The sequence below is a fragment of the Molothrus ater genome, chromosome 3 (genome assembly GCF_012460135.2).
Source record: "Molothrus ater isolate BHLD 08-10-18 breed brown headed cowbird chromosome 3, BPBGC_Mater_1.1, whole genome shotgun sequence".
Lineage (NCBI taxonomy): Eukaryota > Metazoa > Chordata > Aves > Passeriformes > Icteridae > Molothrus > Molothrus ater.
Genome location: NC_050480.2, coordinates 41,657,014 through 41,684,845, shown reverse-complemented (window position 1 = coordinate 41,684,845; position 27,832 = coordinate 41,657,014). Strand labels below are relative to the sequence as shown.

General features: G+C 37.9%; 1 protein-coding gene across 1 annotated transcript; it reads left to right on the top strand.

Moving 5' to 3' along the window:
• Positions 1–696: 696 nt before the first annotated feature.
• On the top strand, positions 697–27,832 carry COG2 (component of oligomeric golgi complex 2). Its single transcript, XM_036380965.2, is given in 19 exon segments — positions 697–784; positions 1,314–1,475; positions 2,206–2,271; positions 3,172–3,252; positions 3,866–3,969; positions 5,203–5,311; positions 7,018–7,197; positions 8,200–8,324; positions 9,607–9,652; positions 9,654–9,734; positions 13,491–13,630; positions 16,719–16,780; positions 18,036–18,187; positions 19,468–19,668; positions 20,449–20,521; positions 21,643–21,785; positions 22,309–22,448; positions 25,606–25,786; positions 27,401–27,832. Coding segments are annotated over 19 exon segments (2,217 nt in total). The 5' UTR covers positions 697–715; the 3' UTR covers positions 27,503–27,832.

Sequence of the window (27,832 nt, the reverse complement as noted above, 5' to 3'; positions counted from 1 at the left end):
GTGAGGCTGCCCCTTGAGTTCAGTGACCAGTTCTGGGCTTCTCTGCTCAGGAAGGACATTGAGGTGCAGGAGTGTGTCCAGAGAAGGGTGATGGAGCTGGTGAAGGGTCTGGAGTGTAAGTCCTGTGAGGAGCAGCTGAGGGAGCTGGGAGTGCTCAGCCTGGAGGAGTCTTGGAGGTTCCCCACTGCTCCTCTCTACGACTGCCTGAAAGGAGCGTGTAGCCAGGTGGGGATCAGCCTATTCTTCCAGGTAACCAGTGACAGGATGTGAGGAAATGGCCTCAATCTGCACCAGGGAAAGTTTAGATCGGACATTAGAAGGATTTTCTTCACAGGAAGGGTGCTTGGACATTGCATTGGGCTGCCTAGAGAAGTGTTGGAGTCTCTGTCTCAGGAGGTGTTTAAGAAAAGACTGGACGCGGCACCCAATGCCATGACGTAATTGCCATGGCGGCGTTCAGTGACAGGTTAGACCCCATGATTCCAGAGGCGTTTTCCAGCCTATCCAGCCTATCCAGCCTCCTGCCTCCCAACCGTCCCCGCCGAGCCGGGGCAGGCCGAGCCCGAGCGGCCCCGCCCTGCACGCCGCCCGCCGGGCCCCGCCCGCAGCGCCGCCCGGAGCCCTCCAGGGGGCGCTGCGGCGGCGGCCGCGCTCGGCGGTGCCGCGCTGGCCGAGGGGCGGTGCCGCGCTGGCCGAGGGGCGGTGCGGGCCCAGCATGGAGGGCAGGATGAGCCTGCCGCGGGGCCCCGAGAACCTCTGCTTCGACAAGGACGAGTTCATGAAGGTGCGCGGGGACCGGGGGTCGTGGAGGGGCGAGGGGCCTCCTGAGGAAGGGGGTGGCGGGTTCCCTGCGGGAGAGCGCGGCCCGGAGCCTTGGCGGGGATTTTACAGCTCCGCCACGGCCCTTCCCCCGGCCGGGGCTGCGAGGAGCGCCGGGGGTGTCACTGACAGGGGATCCGGGATCCGGCCGTGTCCAGGTAGGGCCGGGCTCCGAGACTGACGGGAGCGAGAGGCCTCGCTGCTTGCAGAGAGTAGAGCAGTTCTCAGTACTGAATTTCCACTCTTGGCTGTTGTTTAGTGGTTTGTTTGGTTTTTAAGTCTCCTGTATTTCGGGGAGCTGGTCACTGGATATTCAGCCCCACGACACTCTGTGCTTTTCAGCCTAAAAACCGAGAGTTTAACTACTGCGCTAAGAAGCCTTTTTCCCCCTAGGGCTTTAGTTTGGTCAGCTCACAGGCATATGGAGTACTTTATTTTGGGTGTGTTCCTTGTGTGAACTGTTTACTTACATCCTTCTCCGTTTCCTGTTTCAGGCGGATTTTGATGTTGATCACTTTGTGTCAGACTGCAGGAAACGTGTGCAGTTGGAAGAGCTCCGTGAGGATCTGGAGCTCTATTACAAACTCCTTAAAACTGCTATGGTAGAACTCATAAATAAGGACTATGCAGATTTTGTGAATCTCTCAACGAATCTTGTAAGTGTTTCTAGTTGTACTGTGTAGTTCAGACTTAGTGTGGTTCAGTGGGATTTTTATTTTTCGTATGAAAAGTATATGGCTTTTATTTTGGCATTTTATGATTTAAGGCATCTTAAACTGATGTCTCTAATCCTTGCACTGAGACACCATTCCTGTAGAACTTACAGAATTGCTGTACAGAATTGCTGTTGGCCTGTAGTAGATGTTTTATATGTATGCATTTTGTCTTGAAAAGCTGGCTTGTTAGGGAGTTAAGACTCAGGGCAAACTTTGTTTCAAACTGTCAGCACTTTTAAAATTGAAGGAAATTAATCATTAAAATAGAACAGCAATGATAAAAGTAAGGCTGTTTTGAAGGATTCTTTTAGGAATCTTTAAACTTTTTGTATAGTCATAGTATCTTAAAAGATCTCCAACTTTGTGTCTGAAAATTGTAATTGTTCCAGTTATACAGATTCAAAGACTGAGACTTAACATACTTCTGAGAGGAAAAATTTCCATAGGAGGAAATTTTGTTTATCTTTTGGGTTTGTGTGAAAGCAGTCTTACATCTTTATGCTTGTATTTGAGATAACATATTTTTGCATTGAATTAAAAACTGGAAATTATAAAGGAAGTTATGTTTCCTCAGTTCTCTTTAAGTATCTGTAAAATGATAGGCTTTGTCAGTAATTCACATATGATCTTATCAAAAAAGTAATACATGTGTTTGTGGTAATTTCTTTAGGTTGGCATGGACAAGGCTCTCAATCAGCTTTCCGTACCCTTGGGACAGTTAAGGGAAGAAGTTATGGTATGTTCAAAACAATCATTGTCAACAGCTTGGTAAACTTCAGCTCGCTCTCATATGATGTACAGAATGTCTTCTATTCAAGTTAATATTCGTTACAATAAACTTCTCTTTGAAAACTGATGACTAAGAAGTATTGTATTTTCAGGCACTTGTATTGCAGTAAATGTTGGTTTCCCATAGTGCATTTCAACCAAGAGATAAAAGAGTTTCTAAAATTTGACAAGTGAATAGACTCTTGCAAGACAAGTCTATGGAGATATCTTGAAGCTGTTTTAATATTTGAGTAACTTAAAGGTGATAGAAAATTCAGATGCAGCACAGTCCCTTTATGGACTTACTTTCCTCAGTGTGTGGTTTAACCATAAAACATTACACTTTTGAAGGTGGAGCTTATTCTGGCTCCTCCACACTGACTTGGTATTTATAGGAAGGGGCAATTTTGATCATCTTGGTAGCCAGTTGAAAAGGATGCTTGCTGCATAAATGTGCCTTCAAAATATCACACCCCTTGTGTTTAACAGAAAACAGGGTCAGCTAGCATAGAGAAATCCTTACTGCATGAAAAATATTATTTAAAACTGATTTGTAACTCCAGTTGCAAGACATAAAAACATAGTGGGTTGATTGCTTGCTTTTAGGCAAAGGTCATTTGTTCTCTCTAAGGTAATAAAAGAATGGTTATGGTGGAAATAATTATATTTGCAGTGGCAATACCTAAGGAGCAGATTCTACTTTCAGTTATTTAGTAGTATTTATGGCTTTTTCACTTGATATCGTGTAGCTTTTATTACTCCCATGATCTAATTAATCTGTGTCTTAAGTTTAGATTTATTTTTTTTAGGTTTTTTTTCAACCCTTAAATGGGAAGCAAGCTTCACATACTGACTTTTTCTCTCACAGAGTCTTAAGTCATGTGTCAGTGAAGGAATTCAAGCAGTAGATGACCGAATGACTAAACAAGAAGACATTAGAAGAAAAAAGGTACAACAGATAGTACTATCTTTAAAAGATCGTCCTTAGGATAACTTTTTGCCATTAACCCTGAGAAAATGAAATTAAGAAAGTTCTATGCTGTCTAGATGCAAGCTGTGCAGGATTTTGTACTTGTAAAATGTATTGACATTTTGGTTGACAGACTTCATATTTTACAGTGTCTAGTTGATAATAAATCTTTGTTTTACTGTTGTTGCCCAAAACACATGTTTGATTTAGTTGGATTTTTTTTTTTTTATTTTGTAATAGTTGCTCTTGTTTTTGACTGCAGTAGCATATAAACCTACTTATTATGAATGGAATTGAAGTACAGCTGTTTAATTTTTGTGGGCAGGAGACACACTAACACTTGTCTTTGTTCTTTGAAAAACATCAGGGATAGGAACAACTGTCCTACATCTGTGACAAACATTTATTTGTGGTGTTTTATGGACATATGTGAGCAATAACTTCAACTGAGACATGACTCAAGTGTTAAGATAAATGGAGAAAACTTAAACCAGAAAAAAACCAAAGAACTAAGAAACCATCTAAAATATTTTCTTTAGGTGATGTCAATTGGGACTGGGGTTAGACATGAAAAATCTTTCTTTAATTACAGATGTGTGTCCTGAGACTTATTCACGTTATTCAGTCTGTGGAGAAAATTGAGAAGATTCTACATTCCCAAGGCACTAAAGAATTGTCCTCATTAGAGGGAAACAGGTAAAAAAATTGTAATGCTCACCTTTGTTTGTAGTTGATGAGACTAACTTAATTTCATGGTGTTGTTGAAAGTGAATTTACAAACAGTAGGAGGTATCTTTAGAAATGTAACTCTGATGGAATAAATTACTGTAATTTTAGTATTTTCTTGGTTTTAGTCTTCTGCAAGCCAGTCATTCACAGAACATGTAACTCAGACTCCAAAGTTCCAAATTACTTGTGGTGCTTTCAGTAAGCAAGCTTTGTAAAGTTAGTGTGCAGTTATTTTATTTTACTTTATTTTATCAGAAGTCACCAATCCTCTCATGTCTGAAATACTCCCTATAGTTTATTCCAATGTCATTTGTAAATGAAACAAAACAGTTTTTCTTGTTTTCCCTGCTTATATGTAAAAATGAAAGGACTGCTGCAAGAATAGCTTAAGGCAGACAAGGCAAACCTAGTACAAGGAAGGTTTGTGACAAATTCCAGTCAAACCTCTTCCTCTGCCTTTACTGAGGATTGCAGGATGTCGTTCAGCCAATTTTGGAACTGATGTACCAGTCATGCACTTGAAAGGCTTGACTGGGATGCAAGTACAATTTAAGCTGGAGGGAAGACCCAGTGTGAGACTGTCTCTTCAGCTCAGTGTGCTGGATCAATCACATGGTAGGTGGGGTAGGTGTACCAGAAAGTGGGTTGATACCTAGAGGGACAAAAGCAGATGTTTCCAGTCAGGTGAGGCACTTTGCAGAATTCAGTTTGCAGTTAAGATCGTACTTGAACAACTGAAAATTCGGCTCATTATTGGGATTGTGTGGGCTTGAGAAGGGCAGGACTGTTTCTCTAGAGATAACTATCATTAGTTTTACTATATGACAGAGTAAGAAAGAAACAAATCTGGATGGTGAAGGTCACCTGGTGCAGTTTCTGAGCTCTCTTAAAACTGACATTCCATGTGATAATAAAACTGCCTAAAACTTTTTTAGGAGAAAGTGCTTCATACTGCTGAGGCAAGAGCTTATGTTCCTCTCAGCTTCTGCTTCACCCACTTCATGTAAGAGCTGCAAAACAGCGCTAATCATGTAGCGTGCTCCAGATCATTATTGCTTGATTGCAATCATTATTGTAGTACCTATCAGAATTGAAAATATTGAAACTACAAAAAATTGAGGGAGAGCTCTGTCTATCTGTTACCTTGGGTTGTTGAAAGGATCTAACTGTGTATTCTCATTTGTATCATCTCTCTTCCAGTCCACTTCTAACTGGACAAGTTTTAGAGAGAATTGCCACAGAATTTAATCAACTACAATTTCATGCAGTACAAAGCAAAGGAATGCCCCTTTTAGACAAAGTGAGACCAGTAAGTATTGCATGACACTTAACACTTGGACAGTCAAGGAAAACCAGTATACCTGGAAGATAAATGCCTGTTTCCACAGAGTTTTATTGAGTTAATTTATGGAGAAAAATGGGTTTCATGAGGCCATTTTTATCAGTTGACTAGAACTATTGCTTTTTCTGAGGATTTATGCCCTGTTTGCTTACTTCTTTAGGATAAATTACTGAGAATAAGAGCAGGAAATATGACAGACATTTTTGTCAGCCTAATGTATCTTGCAGTTCGTCTGCTTACTGATACTGAGGCCTCGTTCTAGAGATTTATGTTGGCTTTGTTAGCTGCCATGTACAGACCAGAATATAAATGGAATGTGCCTACATAGTGGCTGGCTTGAATATATTCAAGTTTGTCTTCTCATGAAATTATGCTGGCCATTACTAATCTCCCAGTATGCTCTTTTACCTACTGTAAAAGACAAAGTGTTGTTTTGGTGGGACTTTTTTCTTCTATTCATTCAGTGGGGAGAGGGGATAAATGAAAACTTGTGCTAAAAGAAAGCTGTGAATGTAGAGATGGGGTAATGCTTTAAGCTGATTCTCATGAGGGTGTCATTCTTAATGGCTTTCAAGCTATTGAGGTAGTTCAGAGTTCCAGTTTGTGCCTCTGCCTGTTGGCAATACAAACTTGTTTCGGCTCCAGATATCCATGGGATCATTTTGTTACATGGACAGTTTACAAGACTCCTCTGGCCACTGAGTTGGATATCAGACTTGGATATTAGCAGCAGTGAGCATGAGCAGCAGAGTAGTGTATGGGGTGGGAGAACATTTTTCACGTGGTGTTTGTCAGGACTTCTGACCTGTACCTGTTGTTGCTAAGGCTCATCAGAATGTAGCTTTCATGACCAGTCAGCAGTTGGGTTCCTGGCTTTGCATGTTCAGTACAAATTCTATGAATCATTTTAGGATGGATAGACACAATACAGCATGTAAAAAGAGAGAGAAGAAATTTTACTGGCTATAGTCATAGTTCAACTCCGACTGCCTTAATGTGTGTTGCTGATCTTCCTTCAAAGGCAGAGTTATAGGGCCAGGAGTATATCTGCAGGTAGTGTAGCAATGGACTCATTGCTACACTAGTCAGATCTAGTAGAAAAGATGTCATGGGAGATCAGGAAAAATGATTTGCAAAAAGGAGAATATGTGTACACTGAAGAAGCTGTTTGGCAGAAGCCAGAGGAATCTAATTTCTTTGGTGTTTGCTAGTGTCACTCAGTGTCATTGGTTTGTGGTAATTTGACAAGTAGTGCTGGGTACACGCTGTCTGTTTAGTCTCTGACAGTGAGGGATAAATGCTACAATTGTTATCCCTGGTCACTTACTGTAAATCTTTTGTTTATTGTCACATACTGGTTCAGTTGAACAAGGAACAATTACTAACTTATTTCCTCAGGATAAACCAGACTTGATACAAGTTACCGTGGAACTTACAACATATAGAGCATAATAATTGCCTTTAGGTTTATTATAATAAATCTTGTCTTATATAGCATCAGTAGCCAATTAAGTTTGTGTTAATGGTCATTGAACACTGGCAGTTATCAAATTTTTGTACTTTTCAGGTAAGGATAGAAAGCTGAGTTAGGCACATCAGGATGCATTTGCTTCAACAATGATGACAGGCTTTGATTTTGGCTTTTTCTGACTATATTTTCTTTCTCTTTGTAGCGTATAGCTGGAATAACAGCCATGTTGCAGCAGTCTCTGGAAGGGCTGCTCTTGGAAGGCCTTCAAACGTCAAATGTTGACATAATACGCCACTGTCTACGCACTTATGCAACAATTGACAAAACACGAGATGCAGAGGCATTAGTTGGCCAAGTGCTTGTAAAACCTTATGTAGATGAGGTAAGATAACATAAAAAAATTCCATTTGTTTTCCAAACATGTTTATTTTTCCTGTGAACCTCCAGCTTTTGTTAGCAGCTTCAGAATATCTTTGTGGAGAGAACAGGAGAACTGAGCCACAGCAAAATGTCAACTTGATTGTTGTTGCTATTTAAGAAGAAAAGGATGGAGGAATTCTCTTACTTGCCTGTCACCAATTTCGAGTTATATCCAGGGTGGATTCTTTTTCTTACCTCTACTTTTCTTGGGCTAAAGAATCAAAAAACCAAACCTCTCCCATTTAGGACAGGTTTCCATTGGGTGTCTGCCACATGCTGTAACAGCTGCTACTGTGTGGGACGTGTCACTTTCCCCTCAGTTTTCTGTGGCTCTGTTCTTTCACCACTTCTACACCATTCCACCTGTTTATGTTGCAAGAGGCAAATGTGTTCGGACGTTGGAAGAATACCAAGAAACAAGCTGTTGTTCTTTTCCTACTGTCTTCTCTTTGTGGCAGAGATTATCCCTTTTCACTGAGTATGAGGCACTGTCCAGACAAACTGATTCGCTAGCTATGTTAAAGGCTTAGCAGTGTCACAGAAGATGCTTTGCTTTGGCTTGCCTGTATTTGGGATTGGACCAACCACCTCAACATTTAGAAGGAGTTTTTACTTTATTCTGAGTTTGATTAGCTTTTACCAGTTCCCTCTTTAACTTGACAGACTGCTTCAGGTGACAGTGATGTGGCAGTGTAGTGGGTTGGGAGCCAGACATAGTGGCTCAAATTAAAAAGAAAGGATCTCCTTCCCATTTTTGGGCCAGTCTTGGCAGTTAAGAGTGCTGCTTTAAAGGAAGTAATAAATCAGGCTGGCAAGTTATACTTGGAAAATACAATGAAAAAATAAGTAATATACTGACTATCCCAGTATTTGAGGTTATAGTGTTAAGAGTTTTGTGAGTCTTGCATTGCAGCATATTTTATATTCACTTTTCTGGCATTTAACATTGAGCTGTTCCTGGCAGGTGATGGTGGAGCAGTATGTGCAATCCCACCCTAATGGCCTCCAGGCTATGTACAGTAGGCTGTTGGAGTTTGTTCCTCATCATTGCCGCCTCCTGCGGGAAGTAACAGGGGGAGCAATTTCCAGGTAAGTATCTTGGGCTTCTCAGCTGCACTGAAGTCACAACAAGTATCATATGCTTTGAAATCCTTTGCATTATCAGCTTTCATGCACTAATGACTTATCTGGCCTTTCCTGAAAATTCTAGTCAAGTTTGATTTTTACCTCATGCCTCTGTTTCTCAAAACAAATCAGTGAACAGACTTTCCTGGTGCTGCAGCCCAGACCTTCAGAGGAAGCAAAGACAATCCTGTATTTCAGTAGCAGAAGTGAGTCCTGTGCATGATACAATGTGTCAGATAACTCGGTTTTTTGAACCCATTAAATATGATTGCACACTTCATCCAAGGAGAAGAGCATAATAAAGCTATCAAAATATAAGTTTAGAAGTTATTGAGTTAGTGCACATCAGAAAAGTGGGAATGGTCCTCAGTGGTTTGACTGATTTATTGTGTGTACCAAAACTACAGGTTTAATTTATTTGTGCTTCCACTGTGTTCTCAAAAAGTGCTTAATTCCTTATGCAATTAAATTACCTGTTTTTCAAGCTTAAATAATTCAGGTCTACTGAATTGTATCCATTTATTCATCTCTTTGCAGGATGGCTAATATAGCACACTGCTGTAATTAGCAGAACTATGGACATAGCCCCTAGGGACTGCAGAATTGCTTTTCTAATTAGTCATCCATTGCTGAGCTTTTTGTGACTCCTAAGTTTTACTAACATTTTAATTCTTTCAATCCCTCAGCAAGTTTTAATCGTTCTTCTTAATAATGGAATGTTTCTACTTTGTGGTGTGGTGTACTAAATTGGAACAGAATGCTATTATCTCTTCTGCTCTCAATTTTTAAGTTTTCAAAGTCAAGGTACCTTTTGATCTTTTGATCAAACACAATATGTATAAATACAGTTTGGAACAATTAGGAAGAAGTTGTCTTTTTCATTGCATTAGTCACATTATTCCTACTTGGTAGGTCTTGGAAGTTTGGAGCTATTAAAACTTGAATTATACCTAGGATTTCTCAGCTGAAATGTACTAATTTCCAGTACACACTTGGAAAATAGGTAACTGATAAATTTTTAAACCACTTTTGAGAGTTACAAAAAAAGCAGCTTTGATTTGATAAGACTGTGGAATCGGATAAGGAGTCTTCAAAGGAAGAACAGTTTAGGGAATCAGTATAAATATGTAAAAAAATTTCATTGCATTTTGTCTAGTGCTGTGCATCTGTTCTTTTAGTGATTCCTGCCTCCAAATAGAAGTCTGGTGGTAAAATATAACCATGGAATAATTGCAATTTTTTTCAGTGAAAAAGCGGATATTGTTCCTGGATATGATTTCTTAGTGAACTCAGGTGTGGCCAGAAATAGTACGTGGTTTGGAAGAGAAATTACCATCACTTTTTAACCCTGGAAACCCAGATGTGTTTCATGAGGTAATTAATTTCCATTTTTTCCATTTCTAATTTCTGTGACAAACACAAGAATTTAAAGAGTCATGTTCTCTAGCTTCTCCCCCCCTGCTGCTTTTGTGTAAATTCATGTTGTTGCATGGCTTGGAAGAGGAGGTTATCTCAAGCCACTTGGTCAATTTTCATAGGAATTAATTCTTCCCTCAAGTTTGTTAGGAGAGCTTGCACAGAAGTTACTGGACACCATTTAGTCAGGTGAATTAGTGTTTATTTTGGGAGTAGAATTGAATGTTATTGAAGGTGAGAGTGGATGGCTCCAGTGTTCACTCAAGTCTAGAACTGCTGTATAGCAGGAGCTGTCGTATTAATTAAATTCCTGGGTTGCAACTTCCTTTTTACTATGGGAAGATTTAAAAAATTCCTTGTTTCACTTGCTTGTTTTAGCTTTTGCTCTCTTGCAGTACTGCATATTATGTTGTGATTATAAACACAAGTCAACTAAAACCTGAAAATATTTGGCAGTGCCATCAGGTTTAGAAAACAGAGATAGTATTTCTCTGATATCACAAGCTTACATTAAATAATGAATTTAAAGTACTTGTCACTCCTGTATTTTCTTCATTGGTAGTGCTGCTCTGTCTCTAAAACATCATCTTTTACTAATAGTGAAATAGATTTCTTGCTCTAGTATGAAGATCTTCTCTGGCAGCGCTTCACTGGTGACTTGTGTGTTGCAAGTAGAAAATAGGAACTCTCTGCTTTTCCTCATGTCCTGCCTGCTTTGTGTTTAACCATGGTTACTGAAAAAATTGGAGTTTTCCCCTGACAGTTTGACTTGTGATTAGTGTGAAACATTTTATTTTCAAGATAGAGATCGGAGGCAGTGATAAATTGTCTGAAGGAAGGCATTGTTGGCATATCAGGACAGATGACTTGAGGAAATGCTGGCTTGCCAGTGGAGGTTTGTAAGGCATGTGATTCTTCATGTCTTCCTGAAAAACTGCTTTTACTAAACACTTAGATATTTTTTTCTTGGAGTTTAAGATCTCTTTTGTACAGATAGATTGCATAAGTTAAGGCAGCTAGGCATGACTGAGAGTGTTTGCAGTGCTGTCTCTGAATAAGAAGCAAATGACAGGGATGTTGAAGAAAGCTGTGGTAGTGCCGCACAAGTGACACTGTAATGTGTTCCTCCTCCCGCATGAGAATTCTGAGTTTACCATGAAGTTTAGTCACTCTCCAAGCTTTCACCTTATGCCTACATACTGCAGATTGTGAGCCTTGTTGGGCCTTTGCTGTACTACGGGGCATGACTGTACAAGAGTGTATTGTGTCTTCAGAAAAGCTGGGTTTGCTTAAAAGGCCTGTCTTATGTTATACTGATAGTGGCCAACAAAGGCATTTGGTTTATTTAAAAAACACCAAACAATCAAAAAAAACCCCAGTAAAAACCCAGCACCCACCCATGACTTCCAGGTAAATCATGTAGTAAGTCCAAAGTACTTTCCGTACTGCTTTTGACTACTTAAGGGACTCATAGTCATTAAAATCATTAAAATATTTTACTTTAAAATCAATATAAAGTTGAAATGCCAAGTGTAAAAATGCTATTGCACCTATCTAAAGAGTAATAGTTCTGAACTGAGAGGGAGGGAAAATCCCTTTAAAATTGTTTTGCTCTGATGATGAGCCAAGTAACACTACACAAATTTTAGACAATAATCTTGTGTCTCCATTTTCTAGGCTGATAGAAATGCAGAACAGTTTTTTTTCTCTATGTGTATTTGCATATATACCTATGTATAGGTTTAATGCAAATAAGTTTGAATATGGTGTGTTTTCTGTTAAGGGGTTTTTAGGTGTCGAAAAGAGAGAGGGATTGAAAGATTTGTTTTAAATCCTTTAAAAATCAGACCGGCAATGTTAAGTATGTTAAGTATGTTAAAATAAGCGTTTGTGCGACATGGCTTTTTAAAATAGTTTCAGCTATTCTATTCTGTGCCTTTCTTTGAGTTAGATGTGTAGTTTTATGGGTATTTGAAAAGAATACTTCTTTTATTCCTAACATTCATTTAAGATTAAGTTTAGATCTCTCTGTTTGAGAATTGCTCCCTTTTGGTTCTCGATTTTACTTTTCTTAAATAAATGTGCAGTCAACAATCCAATCCTAGAAGTTGAAATAGGAACCAGTCTTGCAGTTAATTCCTTCTCCTGGATATAATGTTTTCAATATTGAGATGTCTCTTGAGGTGCCTTCTATTTTGAAAGTGATGGGTGTCTGCAGAGTGTTTGGTTTATATCTCTGACTTACACTTAGGGTAGCAGAGCATTAACAGCTTGTTTGCCTTTTTACAGTGCTGAGTTTATTATCTAAGAAAGGAGGCCTGAAAGAGAACTAATCTGTCATTCAGTCTAGGTCTAACTCCCATACCTTTTATGGGTTCATTGTGTTATAAATACAACCAGGTTAGGAGAAAAGTAGTTACTTAAAAGCTTTTGGATGCAATTTTCAGAATATTATCTTGACACTGAAACTACCACGTCACAAGAAAGGTATTCTGTAGTTATACCTTTAACAGAAAGTTATGAACTTCCTGAGATACCCAGTACTGAGGCATCCCTGTGGCAGTTCATGTCCTTTGTTCACAGGAGAGTTTTTGAGAGCAGGCCCTCTAAGCAGCAACACAGGGGCTTCTCCTGATAATGTTTTACTGCTTCACAAGAGGCAAAATCACCTGGCTCCTGTAGTGCTCTGGATTGTGGATTGAACCCTAACCCTGCAGTGAAGTCAGAAGCACTGAGAGATTGTCAGGCTTATTTCATTATTTCAGTAGTGGATTTATGAGAATATATGATAGGTTTTATGGCTGTTTCCTAATTTTTTTTTTTAATAGAAGAAACTTGCACAGAAACCAAACTAGCTTTCAGTTCATAGAAGTAATTCTAACTGCAGTTGTATTTTGATTTTAAATTTATTTGCCTAAGTTTCATGGTCTGTTAGCAAGGTCTATTTTGTATGAAATAACATTTTTTGTACTGCTTTACTTCTGGTTTTCATCAAGTATTTGGCTTTCTGCTTTGTGCATGATTTAACTTATTATTTCATTATTTTCAGTGTTCTCATACTATTGAGACCAAATCCACAGTATGTTTGGGGATTAATGTAATTTTTTTTGCTTGCAACCAACTTAATACTATTCATAAACATCTTATTAGAAGTATACACTGGATGAAGTTAGTTTATCTGAAATTGTTTGAAGTTCTTCTGCATATATTTGATATTTGCAAAATATTTTTAGGGAAACAGCTCTAGAAATTCTTACAGTACAAGTCCTGTGTAACAGACAAAAATATTGTGCTTCCATTCTCATATGCAGTTGGCTATGTGTACTTCTGAGTTTCATTCCTGATTGTTTCTCCTTGTATAATTATATCTGCTGCACCTGACTCTGTTAATACTGTGCAGCACCACCCCAGTGATTGAGCTCAGAGATAGTCATGAATCTCTGATCAGTTCTGCTTGATCAGCGTGCTTGGACAGTTTTATGCTTTTTAGAAGTGTCCTTACCATAAAGTAACACTTTGAAGTTAATTTGGTTTCGGTGTCTCTGCAGCCCAGGCTTTTAGCCTTGTATGATGAGGTGATGAGGGGCAGTGTCAGCCCATCCTCACCCTTGAGCTTAGTTGTAGCATGGTACAAGTGTTCTGCTGAATGGGTGGTGGCCTTTCTTGTTTGCTGGGAGCCTGTGTGTGACCAGAATGCTCCTTCTCTTCCTGCAGAAATACACCACCAGTATGGATTTTGTACGGAAATTCGAACGGCAGTGTGGCTCCCAGGCCAGCGTGAAGCGGTTAAGAGCTCATCCCTCTTACCACAGCTTTAACAACAAATGGAATCTGCCTGTATATTTTCAAATAAGGTTAGCATGCATTTTTTTGTTCACTCTTAAGGTCACACCTCTTCATTGTTCAAAGTCTCACTTGTCAACAAATCATATGGAAATCAAGAATTTAATTATGTCAAGTAACTTTTATATACCTTTCAACAGTTTAGCAGAAAACCACATAACTACTCTTCAATATGTACTGTGTTGTTACACCAGATTTGATAAGCTACTCATAAGACTTTCAGGAACAGATCTAAATAAGTCTTGAATTCTTGTTTCAAATTATTTTTCTCCAGTGTCCCTGAAACTAAGCTGTATGTTGAATGCTACTTATGGAAATCCAGAGGAATACTTACTGTGAAGGAAGAATTTTTTTTCTTAGAGGTATAGAACTAAAGGACTTGACAACTTTCAGCTTTTCCAGACCTAGCCATGTTTCTGACACTCTTTTTGTCTCACACAGGAGGTACTCTTTAAATTGTAGCATTGCCTTCCCAAAGATTGTCCTCCTATTCCCTGTTCCTGAGGAGCTAAGTCATAACTTCTGGGATATTTTAGTAGCTTCTGGGATATTTTAGTAGCAGGTCTGATGTATTTATAATGTTTTCTTTTACAGACCTTGCAGCTAGAAAAGAACAGAGAGACCCAAGAAAGTCCTTTCTAAATTCTAGTAATGTTAGAATTTGAATGAACAAAATAGAATATAAAACTGTATTTTTAGAAAGGGCAGTGTGTACGTCTGATTGTAGGGCTGGAGAGCAATCCTCCAGGCAAGGAACAGAACCATTGGTGAAGTCTGCTATGACCCAGCTGTGCCATGTGTAATCTGTCTTGGTCCAAAGCCTTCTGAGAGCCTCTTAAAAAAACCCCAAACAAACAAAAAGTGGAATTTCCAAAAGAGGTGGAAGAGAAATTGATGTTTATTTTTAACCTGTGTCACTTTAGTGGCCCTTTTTATTGCACAATTCTGTAATTGGTAATAACACTACCACAGTCACATTTTTACAGTTTCTTTAATCCAGGGGGAATCTACACTTGTGCTGAAAAATTCCATTTAGGAATCTTACGAGTGGTAGAGTTAATATAAGTGACAAGAACATGGGGTTGGGAGCTGGGTCTTAATATTTTGGTGGTTCATGGTGTTTTGTAAAACTGTAGTCACAACATCTGATACCCTGATTTTTTTTTATTTTTTTTTTGCTTGCACATCTGTTCCTGCAGTTGTGTAGTGAACTGTAAGGACCTGTTACTCAGAAAAAAAATTACTGATTTTCAACTTCAGTCAATTTCCCCAAACCACTTAACTGTACAAATATTCATGCTGGCCCAAGGGAAGGGGCAGGAGTATTCACTACATAGTGGTGCACAGACTAAAAGTGTCTGTGGAACTGCAGCCATTATGAACCTTTTAACAGATATGTATCATTAATTGCCCTTTTTGTTTCAAGTCCAACTTTTCTAGTAGGAGGCCAATTGATCAAACTTTGATAATCTTGCTCATAAAATTGAAATGGAGCTTCAGCATATTTCTCTTCAAAAATGTTTGCCATTAGATATTCTGAGCTCTGATTGATTAAAACACTTTTAAAAAATCATTTTCCTTTAATCCAAGATTACTGTAAGACTAAATAGTGTACTATTTTGGGAAATATTTGGATAACAGCAGCTGATTCATCTTAAATTATAGTATTCCTTTATATTGGAATAATATAACTTTGGAAGTACCCATTAATTCTTCAGTGCATAATTGTGAAAATAATACAACATATTAATTATATATATCAGGGAAGCTTTCTCTTGATGTATGTTAATATCCTTTAAGTCATACAAGATTTTGATTGAACTGTTATCTCACACTTTGGCATTTATAGTTAAGATTGTTTGGCGTTTTCTTTTTTCAATTACAGAAATTCCCCAGAAAAATCAGCCATTACTAAAGCCTTTAGAAATGATCCTTTGAGGAACAGATGGATGTTCAGGCATTTCTTCTGTAGCAGGGCTGGCACAAACAGCACCAGTAACTCTTTCCCGTGTTTCATTCTTTCAGTTGTGTCAATACAGCTGATTGTGCCCTACACTGGGGAAATGATTTCCTATGTAAGACATACTCAGCAAAAATTACATTGTCATTAAAAACCTTATTCTGTTCTCTAATCCTTTTCACCAAAAGACTTAGACACTGCTCTGTTGATGGAAGCAGGGCATAGGCAGAACTGAGGCTTTGAAGCCATTTCACAAACGTGTTTAGTTGCTAAACATCCATCCTAGTCCATTAGGAGTTTGAGCAAAAAAAACTAGATGGGCTCCTGTCCTGATCTGGAAATGATAGTTAAGAGACTTTAAGATAAACCCTACAAGGTTGTAATTACTAAGTTTGATAGAAAGACTTACAGAGTTACTATGATGCACATAAAAGCAAAAAAGAGGAAATCACTGACAACAGAACTTTCTACAGGGAAGCTTAAAATGATGCAAGTATGGAAAAGTATCAGAGGTTTTAATAACTTCTGCTGTTATACCTAAAAAATTTTGGAGATGTCATTTTGGTTTGGGTTTTTTTTTGCTTTGAATGGTGAATTTTTTTAAAAGGGTATTTTAAAAGAGGAATTAAACAAACAAAAGAAAAAAAATAACCAAAAACAGGTGTCCTTGAGGAACTACTGATTTTTATTGGGTACAGAATTGTTTGCAGAACCTTATGTTACTGCTCATTAACAAACATGTAGAAATCTGGAGCTCCAGTATCATGTGACATACCTGAAGGTTAAAGAAGGTCAGTTTGATTGCTTATAGTTTAAAAACAGTAACAAAACAAAAAATTTCCCTCCTCAAAAAGCTGAGGACTTGTCACTCTGTGAGCTATCATTTTGATGATAGTTGTGGTTTGCAACCACAACTTTAATAATATCCCAAAGTATAAGCTTTGTATGTGCCTGTAAAATGTCAAATATTCTCTTTCAAGTGTTTGAATGCTAGTGTTAAGTTGGGCAAAAATAACCCCAGGTTTAAAATCTGTGTTATGTCCATTGATAGCAATAGAAATAATACTAAAGTAAACATTGAAAAATGTTTAGGCATCAGTTTAAGCAATTGTGATATTCAAAATTTTTCTTTCTCACAGATTCAGAGAAATAGCAGGGGCCTTAGAAGAAGCACTTTCAGATACACTAGAGGAAGCACCAGGTAAACTTTTTTGCAAAAATATTTATTGTAAAGGAATCAGTTGTATAAATAGCAGGGATCACTCTGTCTCTTGAGTGTTCAGTAACATGTATCCCGTGGTTCACATTCAATAGTAAGGAATTATTTCTGATTGACTGTTCAAACAGTATAAAACATTGTTGCAGAGATGGCAATGTGAGAATTCTGGTAAGTGATCATTTTGCTTACTAAAAACCCCTCTTTAGCAGCTGTCACTGACATACTTATGGAAGCAGCCCCTTAGTGCAAGAAGGAGTTGTTAGCATTTGACATCTTCTAAGTGACAACCAAAAGACTATGCTGTGTTATTGGGGCGTATTTTTCTTGATGTTGTAGCAATGTATAGCACTATGTAAAAATGTCTGTCTGTTGGCAGCATTTAGGCTTGCTATCATTCATAGAGTTGGTGTCTGCTCCAAAAATATATATTGATTTATGAGGAGATGAGGAGGTATACACAAGAGGAATAACCTGATACATCCATTAGAAGCATATTGTAATCAGAAGAACTAATTTCAGCTAACAGTGAATATTTGTGAAGAAGGTATCTACAGACACCTAAATGTCTGTATGTGTGTATCCACACATGCCCTCTGAGGCAAACCAGGAGAAAAAAATCCTAATGGAGACAAAATATGTATACATCTTACCACTTCAATTCCTAGGCCTGGAACTTGCTGACACATTCCTTATCTTTCTAATTGTATTCTCTAAAATGTTAAAACTATGTAAACTGCTTTAAATGTAAAACTGTGTAAACTGCTTTAAAAGTATTTTGTTTAAATATGGACATTTGTACAGTATTTAAAATAAATATTTATAGCAAATATCTCATGTAACTGGGAGAGGAGCAATAGTTTAGTGGTAAGGGAGTATTATGTTATGGCTGGCAGGAATATCTAATGTAACTTCTTCAAAAGACTGCCAAAAATTATTTTGGAAATGTTATTTCCTGAAGTGGATTATCTGGCCAAGCTGTTTCTGCCTTTATTGCAGGCAAATTCTCATTTCTTGCTTTTGCCGGCTACAGCAAGACTTTGGTGGAATTTGAAATCTAAAGCATTGAGGAGATAGTATTTTAAGTGTTTATTTCAGACAGTGCCTAATACATTTCTATCTGATGATTGTATCTTTTAGGAAAGATCTTGGGTAAATCTTGGGTAATGCAATTACACTGATGTTGCATCTTTTAAAAAGGTGCTTAGGAACTTGACCTTTGTTTCCTGATCATTTCTAGCTGGGAGCTCCTTCTGTCTCTTGGCCACCCACATGGTGTGGGCGAGTCTTGTGAAGTGCTGGTCGGATCAGATGTTTGTGCCGCTGTTAGCGCACCGCCTGTGGAAACTCAGCCTGCAGATCTTGGCACGCTACTCCGTGTTCATCAGCGAGGTGAGAGAGAGCAGCCTGCTCTAAGGGGCTGGTGATGGGGTGTGTCCATCAAAAAGAGACTCTTTGAAGCAAAATATGTGACCTCTTTTTAAGAGTTCTTTTGTCAAGTTAATGGTTTTTAACCTTCAAGCAGTACATGAGTTTGGCTTATAAAAAGTATCACTGCAAAATACGTGATTAGTCACAAGTATCAGTACTGTTGCAGTGCTGCTGTCTGCTGCTTTGGTGGTTGCCAAAGCTGTACTTCATGCTGCTTAATTCTGCCTCTGCCACTGAAACAAGAAGCCAAAATCTTAGTTCTCTTCTGTTTGTGTGTTGTTGATTGAGTGAAGTTGTGAAACAGAGCCAGGGAAATAATAACCCTGCAAATAAGAAGGAGTGATATAATCTGGATCAGTTATTTAATATTGGGAATGCAAAACCAAAGTTTCCTGGACAGCTGACTCAGCATCAATGATCACTGCTTTTGAGCAGAGAAAATGTGCTTTGCTCTTGTACTGCCTGCTCCCAGCCATACAAGTGAGCCCCTGTTTCTTGTGCCATAGAGAGACAGTACAATAGAATAATTGGGATTTGAAGAGATTTCTGGAAGTCATTTGGTCCCAATTCCTACTCAAAATAGGGCCAGTGTATATGAGGTTGTACAGAGCCTCTTAAGTTGAATTTTGAGTATATGCAAAGATGGTGATTGCACTCTTTCCTGGGAATGCTGGTCTAATGATTGATTGCTTTTTCCTCCTTTGTGATCAGAATTCCTCTTGGTAAGGTACATATCCATTGCCTATTACTCTCTCACTGTACCTCAGGGATCAATCTGATTCTGTGTTCTCTGTACATGCCCCTTTGGTAGTTGAAGATGGAAGTAATACCTCCATTTATACTTTCTTTTGTGACTCAGCGACTTAGTTCTCTCAGCTAAATGAGCTCATGCAAAGTACTGATAAGTACCAGAGTTAAAGCAGAGTAATCAGGGGAAGCGCTTGCCTGACAGCAGAGAGCTTGAGGAGGGGGAAGAAAGGAGTTGTTTGACAGCAGGAGTGGACTGCCCTCTCTTAACCTTAATTAGAGAAATTTGTTCTAAATCACCCAACTTTGTAGTGCACTCAAAATTTTTTAACATTTACCTTTTGCATATTTTAGTAATGGTATTTGGTAATATCCCTTGAAAGTGTGGCATTCTAATGCTGAAGTCTTACAAGTCCTTTATGTACTGTTTCAGTTTGTCCAGCTTTAACTGCTTTCTCTATTGCTAGGGTTCACACTTCAATTTGATGTTTCAGGTTTCTGTAAGGCCCATTTCCAGTGAAAATACAAAGGAGAGCAAAAAACCTGTGCCAGTTGGTAGAAAGGAATCTTCTTTAAGCCTCAACCCCAGTGAGGACCAAGGAAATGGATCTTCTCCAGAAAGTGTGCCATTGTCTTCTATATCTAGTACTCAGCTGATACACGTTGCTGCAGATCTGGACAAACTGCAGGATCGGGTCTGTGCTTTTGACTTTACTTAGAAAGAATCTTCATCATTGTTTTTGGCATCTTGTAAGAGCATTAAATTGTTTAAAATAATGTACCATAATTATTTTTTAATCTTAAATGCCAAAACTTGGGGTGTCTGATACCTGAAATACATGGCCTACTCTGTGCTTATTTGGAATGGCAGATTATGGGCAAACCACCTCAGGTATTTAAATTATTTTTATCAGTAGCTGCTGGGCTTAATCCCTAAAATAATATCTTTCTGCAGTTTTTTGGTGTGAAGTGTCACTCTGCCAATCTTACCTTTTCTAGTGAAGTCTCTGTTGCAGCTTGGAGTGTGGTGCAACATTCAGCTTTAGTGTGTTTGTTTGCTGGTTTTAGTCTTTGAGGTTGGAAAAGGTTTTATCATCATGATTATACTTGATTAATGATCCAGAATCTTGAGGAGAGATGTATGTTGTTAATTGTCTCCCAGTAGGGATGATTCCTATGTATTTATTTTCAGAAAGGCTGAATTTTCTGTAATTTGTGAAGTTGTAAATTGCAGGAGGTTTTGTTAATTCTAAATTATTTCTTCTGAGTACAATAATAAGGTAGAGGATTTAGTGTGTAAGCCTAAATTCCTGTGCATGTTGTAAAGTTTTAGTACTGATTGCACAGAGATGCAGTAAAACCATAGAAATTGAGGGTGTTTTGTGATGCAATTCAAACTTACAGAATGTAGGAAAAGAAATTAAAATTTTTATAACATTACTATATCTCTCTTGATTTTGGGGTTTTTTTTTCAGATTCCTGATATCTTAGACATGATTAAACCAAAGCTTGAAACGATTGGCTTCAAGAATATGTCTTGCATTGCAGGTAAAGCTGAGAGGCTCCTTCTCCTTTCTCCCAAATCCCCTCTGCCAAAAAAATGAAATCAACTTTTACAGTTTCATTATTTAGGGTGAAAATACTTAATGAAATTTGCCTTCTGTTTAAATTGTTAAATAGAAACAATCTTGAACAGATCTGTTGAGTCTAGAAAATGCTTAACAATTAAAATTGAGTGAGTCTAAAGTGCTTTTAGGATTTTTCTCCAGAAAGTGAGTACTTTATCCTAGAAGATTCATATCATTAAACTTTTGAAATAATTGGGGAAGAAGACATAAGAGAGGCTTTCCATTATCCAGTGGAAACTAAAATATTTTTCTAAAATGACTGTTCTCTCTTAGGCCTGATGAGTCATTTGACGCAGAGGGTTATCAAAGTATCATAGTTAAATACCTTAACTTTAGAAAGTAGAAGCAATTCAGTATTTTAGTCTCCTTTTTTCTTTCTGGGTTTTTGGTTTGGGTTGGTTTGGTTTTTGGGTTTGTCGCTTTGGTTCATTTGTTTGTTTTTTTTCATCTGATCATTCTTTATGTGAAATACGGAGTTTGATTTTAATTTAATAATTAAAGCTAGGCATGTGTGAGTGAACTAGTCCCTGTCTGCAAGCATAGCCAGGAGTTCTGCATCATGAATTCCACTGAAATCTCTAAATCAGAACTACTGGTAGATGTCCAAGTCTATTAGAGATGTAGGAGTTTGTGCACATCCCCTGCTCAATAGATGGTCTGTAACCAATCATGGCTCTGAGTTGAATTTACTCCAGTAATTCCATAGGGAATTTAGAGAGAATTTCACACAGTTTATTTGGAAGGTAAGAGCCTTTTGATTCAGGCCCTTGCCTCATTGGTAATACTGGAAAAACTTTGAACCTGAAGAATGTCACTTTACTGCACTTGTCTTTCCTTTTCTCTATCTGTGTTTCTGGCTGAGGAATGGTTGGTATTACTGGCAGTGTTTTATAAGTGGCTGGTGTGTATTTATTTGGTAAGCATATCCTGTACTTGACACCAGATAGTGAGTGGGATTAGGAAGTTGAGGGGATTCACATAACTTGTGTTGTGTTTGGACAGGGTAGCTCAGTTTAAACTTCAGCATTTTTACTTTAATAGGAGCCTTGGAAGATTCAAAGACTTCTCTATCAGCCTGTGTGCCTACCTTGAATAACAGGATCATCCAGGATCTCAGTGAGTCCTCCTTTGCATACCTGAAGAGTGCACTGGAAGTTCCAAGATTATATAGGAGAACCAACAAGGTCAGTGCTGCTTGCAAATGAAAAATTAAATCTCAGAAGGGCCTGTGCTGAGATTATTGTGAGTTTTTTAAGTCTGTCCATATCTGCTTGACTGAGCCCATGACAATGTCTTCAACCTAGTGAAGTATAGTACAAAGCTGTAGGTATTTTAACAAAAGTGTAATAGTCTGTTTCGGGCACTGAGTCTGCTCAGCTTTGTCTGGAATCAGCATGAGCAGAAAGAGCATTCAGGATCATACCCTGGTAATAGGAATGGCTGGCACATGCATCTCTGAAAAAGCTTTGGGCATTTTGAACCTTGTTCTGTATTATATTGCTCTGTATAGCACTACTGAATTATTTTGTGGTGGTGTCTTCCCTGTGTATAAGGATCTCTTGTTCACTTGTCCTAAATGGTTTATGTATCTCTTTGCTTTAGGTACAGGATTAGCATTTTTACATGTGCTAGAATTGGGTGTTGATGCTTTGAGTAAGTAAATGACTGGTTCCTTCTTCCCCAACTTGTTTCCCTGTCATCTGCCAGGAGGTGCCAACTAAAGCTTCACCTTATGTTGACAGTGCTCTTAAGCCTTTCTACCGACTGCAGAATGACTACAGAGACACCTTGAAGCAGCCCATGATTCATCAGTGGTTGGAAGGTGCTCTCTCTGAAAGCACACAGAAGTAAGAAAACCATACAGAACATTATTTGCCTTAGTTAAAAACTCCAATGTCTATTGAACAGGCACAGGAAAAAAAACTATATGCTATGAATTAACACAACTGTAAAGAAAATCAAAATACAGCACTCCTTAGGTGGGATATATTTCCTTTGATTTACTCTCATATTGCATGTTCAGCAGATGAAATGCTGGGCAGGGAGTCCAAAAACCTGGTTCCTGCTCAGATCTGTGCAAACCATGATGAGGTGGATAGGACATTTGAAAATTGGGTTACTTCTGGGAATGCAGCAGTGAACTAAAGATGTGCAGAATTGATGTAAGACCTTAAACCCATAACTTTCAATGAAAGTTGCTAATCTTGTTCCTTTCAATGAACAGTGGTTGAATTTTTAAGAACTTGAGTTCTACTGTCCTTTGTCTTCTTTAATGTATGCAATTATTATCCAACTTTTTAGTGGTTTAAAAAAAGCTTTGGGCTTCTTAAACTGCTGAAGAGCTAGTTGTTCACAATTTTAATAAGGCAGTCATAAAGTAATACTTTCTTTAGCAGATCTTCTGTTTCCTAGTTAGCATCTTCAGGGCTTTTGAACATGAGTAGTCATATGCATTAGGATCCTTTATGGATTTTTTTTCCATTAGTCTAGCTGTATTTTAAATTCTTACTGCTGTATTTTAAATTCTTACTGAGCAGGGATCTTGCATTTTGTGAGTTCTGCCAGTCAAAGCATGTAACGTGAGATAGCAATACTTGTTTTTGTTTGAAAGTTCTGCCAGAAAATTTCACAGGACACCTCCTACTTTTTGTGTTGTGGACAATTTACTCTTTGTGTTAGCTATATTTTTTTTTTATCTCTAACCTTGCCTAAAACAAAAGAGTCGCCTTAGCCTATTTGGATTTTTTTTTCTTTTTCCCATCTTTATAGTTTTGCTTTGTTGGTTTTCTTTGACCTTTCTGACCGTAAATGATAACATCAGAAGAATCCATGCAGGTTAAAGTATAATGTGTGCTTTCTGTCTGTCCTTACATGGTTTTTCCCAATAATTCTTTGCATATTATACTGTCTGTTGGCTGCTGCTGAGCATAGACTGATTTTTTTTTCTGAGATTTAACCACATAGTAATACTGAGGTTTTAAACCATAGTCAGAACATGAGTTTTTTCTTGTCCTTTGCCTCCTTATGCCTCCCTACTCTTCCTCTTCTGGTACCTTTCAGAATAGACATAAAATTGTTAGACAATTTTACACTTTCACCAACCATCCTTAAAATTTTTCTTAAGTATTTTGGACAGGGCTAAGCTTAGGTTGATCTTGATTGCACTGGCCATTTTCATTTTGCACAAAACGTATTTTTTCAAGCTTGGTGTCTCTTTACCAGTTTTTAGTGCATGGAAAAAACTTTATTGTTATTTGTTAAGTAACATTGCTGAAGAACTGCAAAGATTCCTGGAATCTCAATCCACTCAAGATTATTGAGCTAAAATATCTTGGGGTGAATTCTTGTCTGTCTCTCTACATCTGTGTGCCTGGTTAGTCCTTTTAAAGCTTAAGTAAACCTGGTGACAGCATGCAGAGTAGCTGTTACATAGTTCCTTGGACCCAACCAGAGCTGTTTTGCCCCCAAAAAGCAGTTCTTCACTTTCCAAAACTTAGATTAAACATAGTGGTGCTGCTACTTGTGAATAAAATTATTTCAGCAGTCCAGTCTAACTCTTAACAGAGTCATAAAAATTTGAAACATTAAAGTGGAACAACATGGTGGCAGTGGTTAAACACCAGTAAGGCTGGCAGGTTCGTTTCTTAATTCCTTAGAATTTTCTTCAAATTCTCTTTTCATGGTTTGTTGCTACTATTTTCATCATTTTGTTTTAAAATATCTTATCCTCACTTACAAGCAACAAGTCAAAGAAACTGAATTTCTTACACAGAGGAGTATTGTAGTCTATTTTTTGAGAATACAAATGCAAATAATTAATTTCTTGCTGTGATAATACATTCTTATGTATTATCTATTCACATCTGAATAAAAAAAAACAGAAAAGAGCATAAACTAGTTAAAAATCACTGGGGCTAAATTTGCTTAAATGGCAGAAGGATTTAGGACTACAACAGAAGTAGGAATTAAGTGAGTGGGACTAGGAAATACCAAGATATGAAAAGAGGACACGACTGACTTTTACTGGAATACTTTTGCTTTTCATAGAATGCTGTTGTGAAACAAGTTTCCATGGCACTGGCGGGCACTTTTCTTTAGCCATCCCTATCTAATTACTTTTTTAAAAAGCTTTTCTGCTTTTTGTTGCCTCCTTGTTTAAAATCATCAGGAAGATTGTTTCAACTCTTAATTCTTACAGTAATATTTTTCATAGGCTCTTTGAAAGTTAGGTATTTTAGCAAATTACAGAACATAGCTCAATCTGGTCATTTCTCTCATGGATCTTTTAATTTCCCATTGTTGCCCTGTTTTCCTTCTAATTGTTAACTCACTGTTAATTTGTATGATATGCTCTTCCCACTTAGGGATGGGGTTTCAGTCCATAAGACTTTTTGAACTTTTGTTGAGTAGTTGGTGTTTGATTCTATGCTTTCTTTAATGTGGATTCTTTCTCCATGGGCAACAGTGTTTTATTTTATCTCTGACATTTCTAAATTAGGGTTAGGGTTCTTCTCACTTTTCCTGCCAGCTTCCTGAGATTCCTGTTTAAATCAGTTTCTTCATTTTAGAAATAGGCATTTCTGACTGGTGTGCCTATGTGTGCTGTCATATACACTTTTATAACTTGCCTAAAAATATGTGGGTTTTGGTCTGTCCAGCTGTTATTCCTGTCCTGATTATAAAATTGAGTATTATCAGTAGTCTATTGATTGTAAAGAGAGGCTGATTTTGACTGTTTAAAATTGAGCAGTTGCATTCCTTGGTCACTATTGAGCACAAACATCTTGAACAAGTCAAAAATGTCTTCAAGACTGAATAGTAATCTTCAGATTAACCTCTGGAACAAATAATGGAGATACTGGTTAATTGGTAATGCTCATCAGCATCTTCTTTGCAAGGGAAGCCATTCCTTCTGGCACTGTTCAGCAGGGCCAGTGATGTACTTCTGTGTATGAAGTCGGCTCTTCTGTAAAGTTTCTTTCTCATTAACCTTCCTTAATTCAGGTATTATGAAACTGTATCTGATGTGCTCAGTTCTGTTAAGAAAATGGAAGAGAGTCTAAAAAGGTTGAAGCAAGCAAGAAGAACTGCAACTTCAAACCCCGTTGGTACAAATGGGGGCATGAGTGATGATAACAAAATCCGACTCCAGCTGGCCTTAGACATTGAGTATTTTGGAGAACAAGTAAGTTATGACAAACGAGTTTCTTCTTATTAATAGTTTTGGAAGGGAGATGGAAAAGGAAAGGGAACCTTGACTCCAGTTTTGGTCTTGAAAGCTTTGCTGGTGTGGGTTTGGGTTTTTGTTTTGTGTTTTCACATTTGTATAAAGGAGATTATTTCAGACCTTGGTGATTTTAGATACCACTTCAGCAATGCATACTTTCCTATCCTTTCTTGTACAAATGCAAAGCTTATATTTCTTACTACTTAAAATTCAAGTACTGCTCAGTGCTTGGAAGCATTAAGAAGAAACACTGTCTTTACAGATGAGAGGGCAGGGACCTGACTTAGGTCTGATAGAACCTTCATTATGGCCCTTCTTTTGTTTGTCTTCTGTTGGGGTGTTTCCAGCCTTGACTTTCTGCATGGTCAGGGTCTGTTCCCAAGAGCTGTGAGGATGTCAGCCTGATTTGTTGTGCTGCATAACTGTAAGTGCTTCTCAGTGCCAAATACGAAATTTTAAATAGCAAAACAGAAAATATTCCAAGAAATGTATGCAATTGTACAAACATACTGTTTTGCACTCCTTTATTTCTAAAAATCATATCTATTCCAACTAAGAGTCAAATCATATCTATTCCAACTATGGTATTCTATCATAGCTGTTTCAGCTAAGAGTGTATATCATTATGCCAAGGAATTGTCTGATCTTGTTTGTGAGCAGATACTGTTGATGCATTCTAACAGGTAGATTAAGTCTGCTTGTGTGTGAGCAGATGCGCAGATGCTTTTCTCAGATATGAGACTAATCACAATTGGGTGGAACTGTGGAGATCTTACTAACAAAAACTATTATTTGTCAGCTTTTGCCTGGGGTTGAGCTTTTGTTCTTCTTTTCCATGACTGCAGTGTGATTTTAAGCTGAACTGGGACAGATTATTCATGATCATTTGGAGATGTTTTGGTACATGTGACTATTACAAAGAGGTCCAGCAGCAAACACCTTTTCAGAATCACTTCAGTATGGTTTTAGTTAGATCCAGATTTTTCTGCTTCACTGCACTCTTAATTTTTTCATGGCCATATTTTTCTTATTGTCAGAACAAGAGATTTCCTGGCTAAGAAATTACTTGCAGCAACCTCTATAATTGTAGAGTTGTTTTTGTCTCCCAGGAAGTGCAAGGCTAGAACCATAGGCTTTTGCAGCCTATTGAAATGCTTTCACTGTCATGCTGTTGGCTCTTCTTGGATGTATTCACATTGATCTTTAAAGTATTGCCCAGAAACTTCATTTAGAGTGGGAAAAAAAAAAGAATCAGTTGAAATCAATGCATTAAAACCAACTGCAGCCAAGTTTCTCTTTCTGATTGCTTCACTGGGAAACTTCCAGCTGGCTTTAGTTACAAGTTGCCTAGAAGATGGTGAAATATTTCCCTGCAAGACATTTCTGTAACTAGAGAGACTTAACTGAGCAAAGCTGGATGCAAATATTTATAGTTTGCAGTATATGCAGTTGTGTTTTTTGCCACATGTCAGTACAGGAGAAAACATAGGCTTCATTAAGTATTTTAAGTACAATAATTAGTGGGTTTTCAATGTTTTAAAGAAAATTAATGGATTTTCTGTATTTTTTTAGATCCGAAAGATGGGACTGGAAACAAGCAGCATAAAAAGCTTTTCAGCCCTTGCAGAGCTGGTTCTAACTGCCAAGGATCAAGCTACAGTGGAACCATCCTAGATATTTTTGAAAGCATGTGATTGAAGATAAACAATGTCCCTAAAAGAAAGAGAGAGAACTCTGCTTTGTTTACCAAATAAATAGCAATTAAGTGCTTCCTAAAGTATCTCAAGCAGCAAATCAGTGTATCTTCTGCTTTGATGAACTTGCTTCACCAAAAGACTGAGACTTTATCAGTTATCCATTATATGGAAAGCAATCAAAGTTCTAAACTTTGTACTATAGAATAAAAGTAGAAGAAAATGTTTTTCTTATTTTTGTTGTACAACTTGAAATGTACAAGAACAAAGTTTTATGTTGAAAATTATATGTAATAAATTGTCTTCCTAA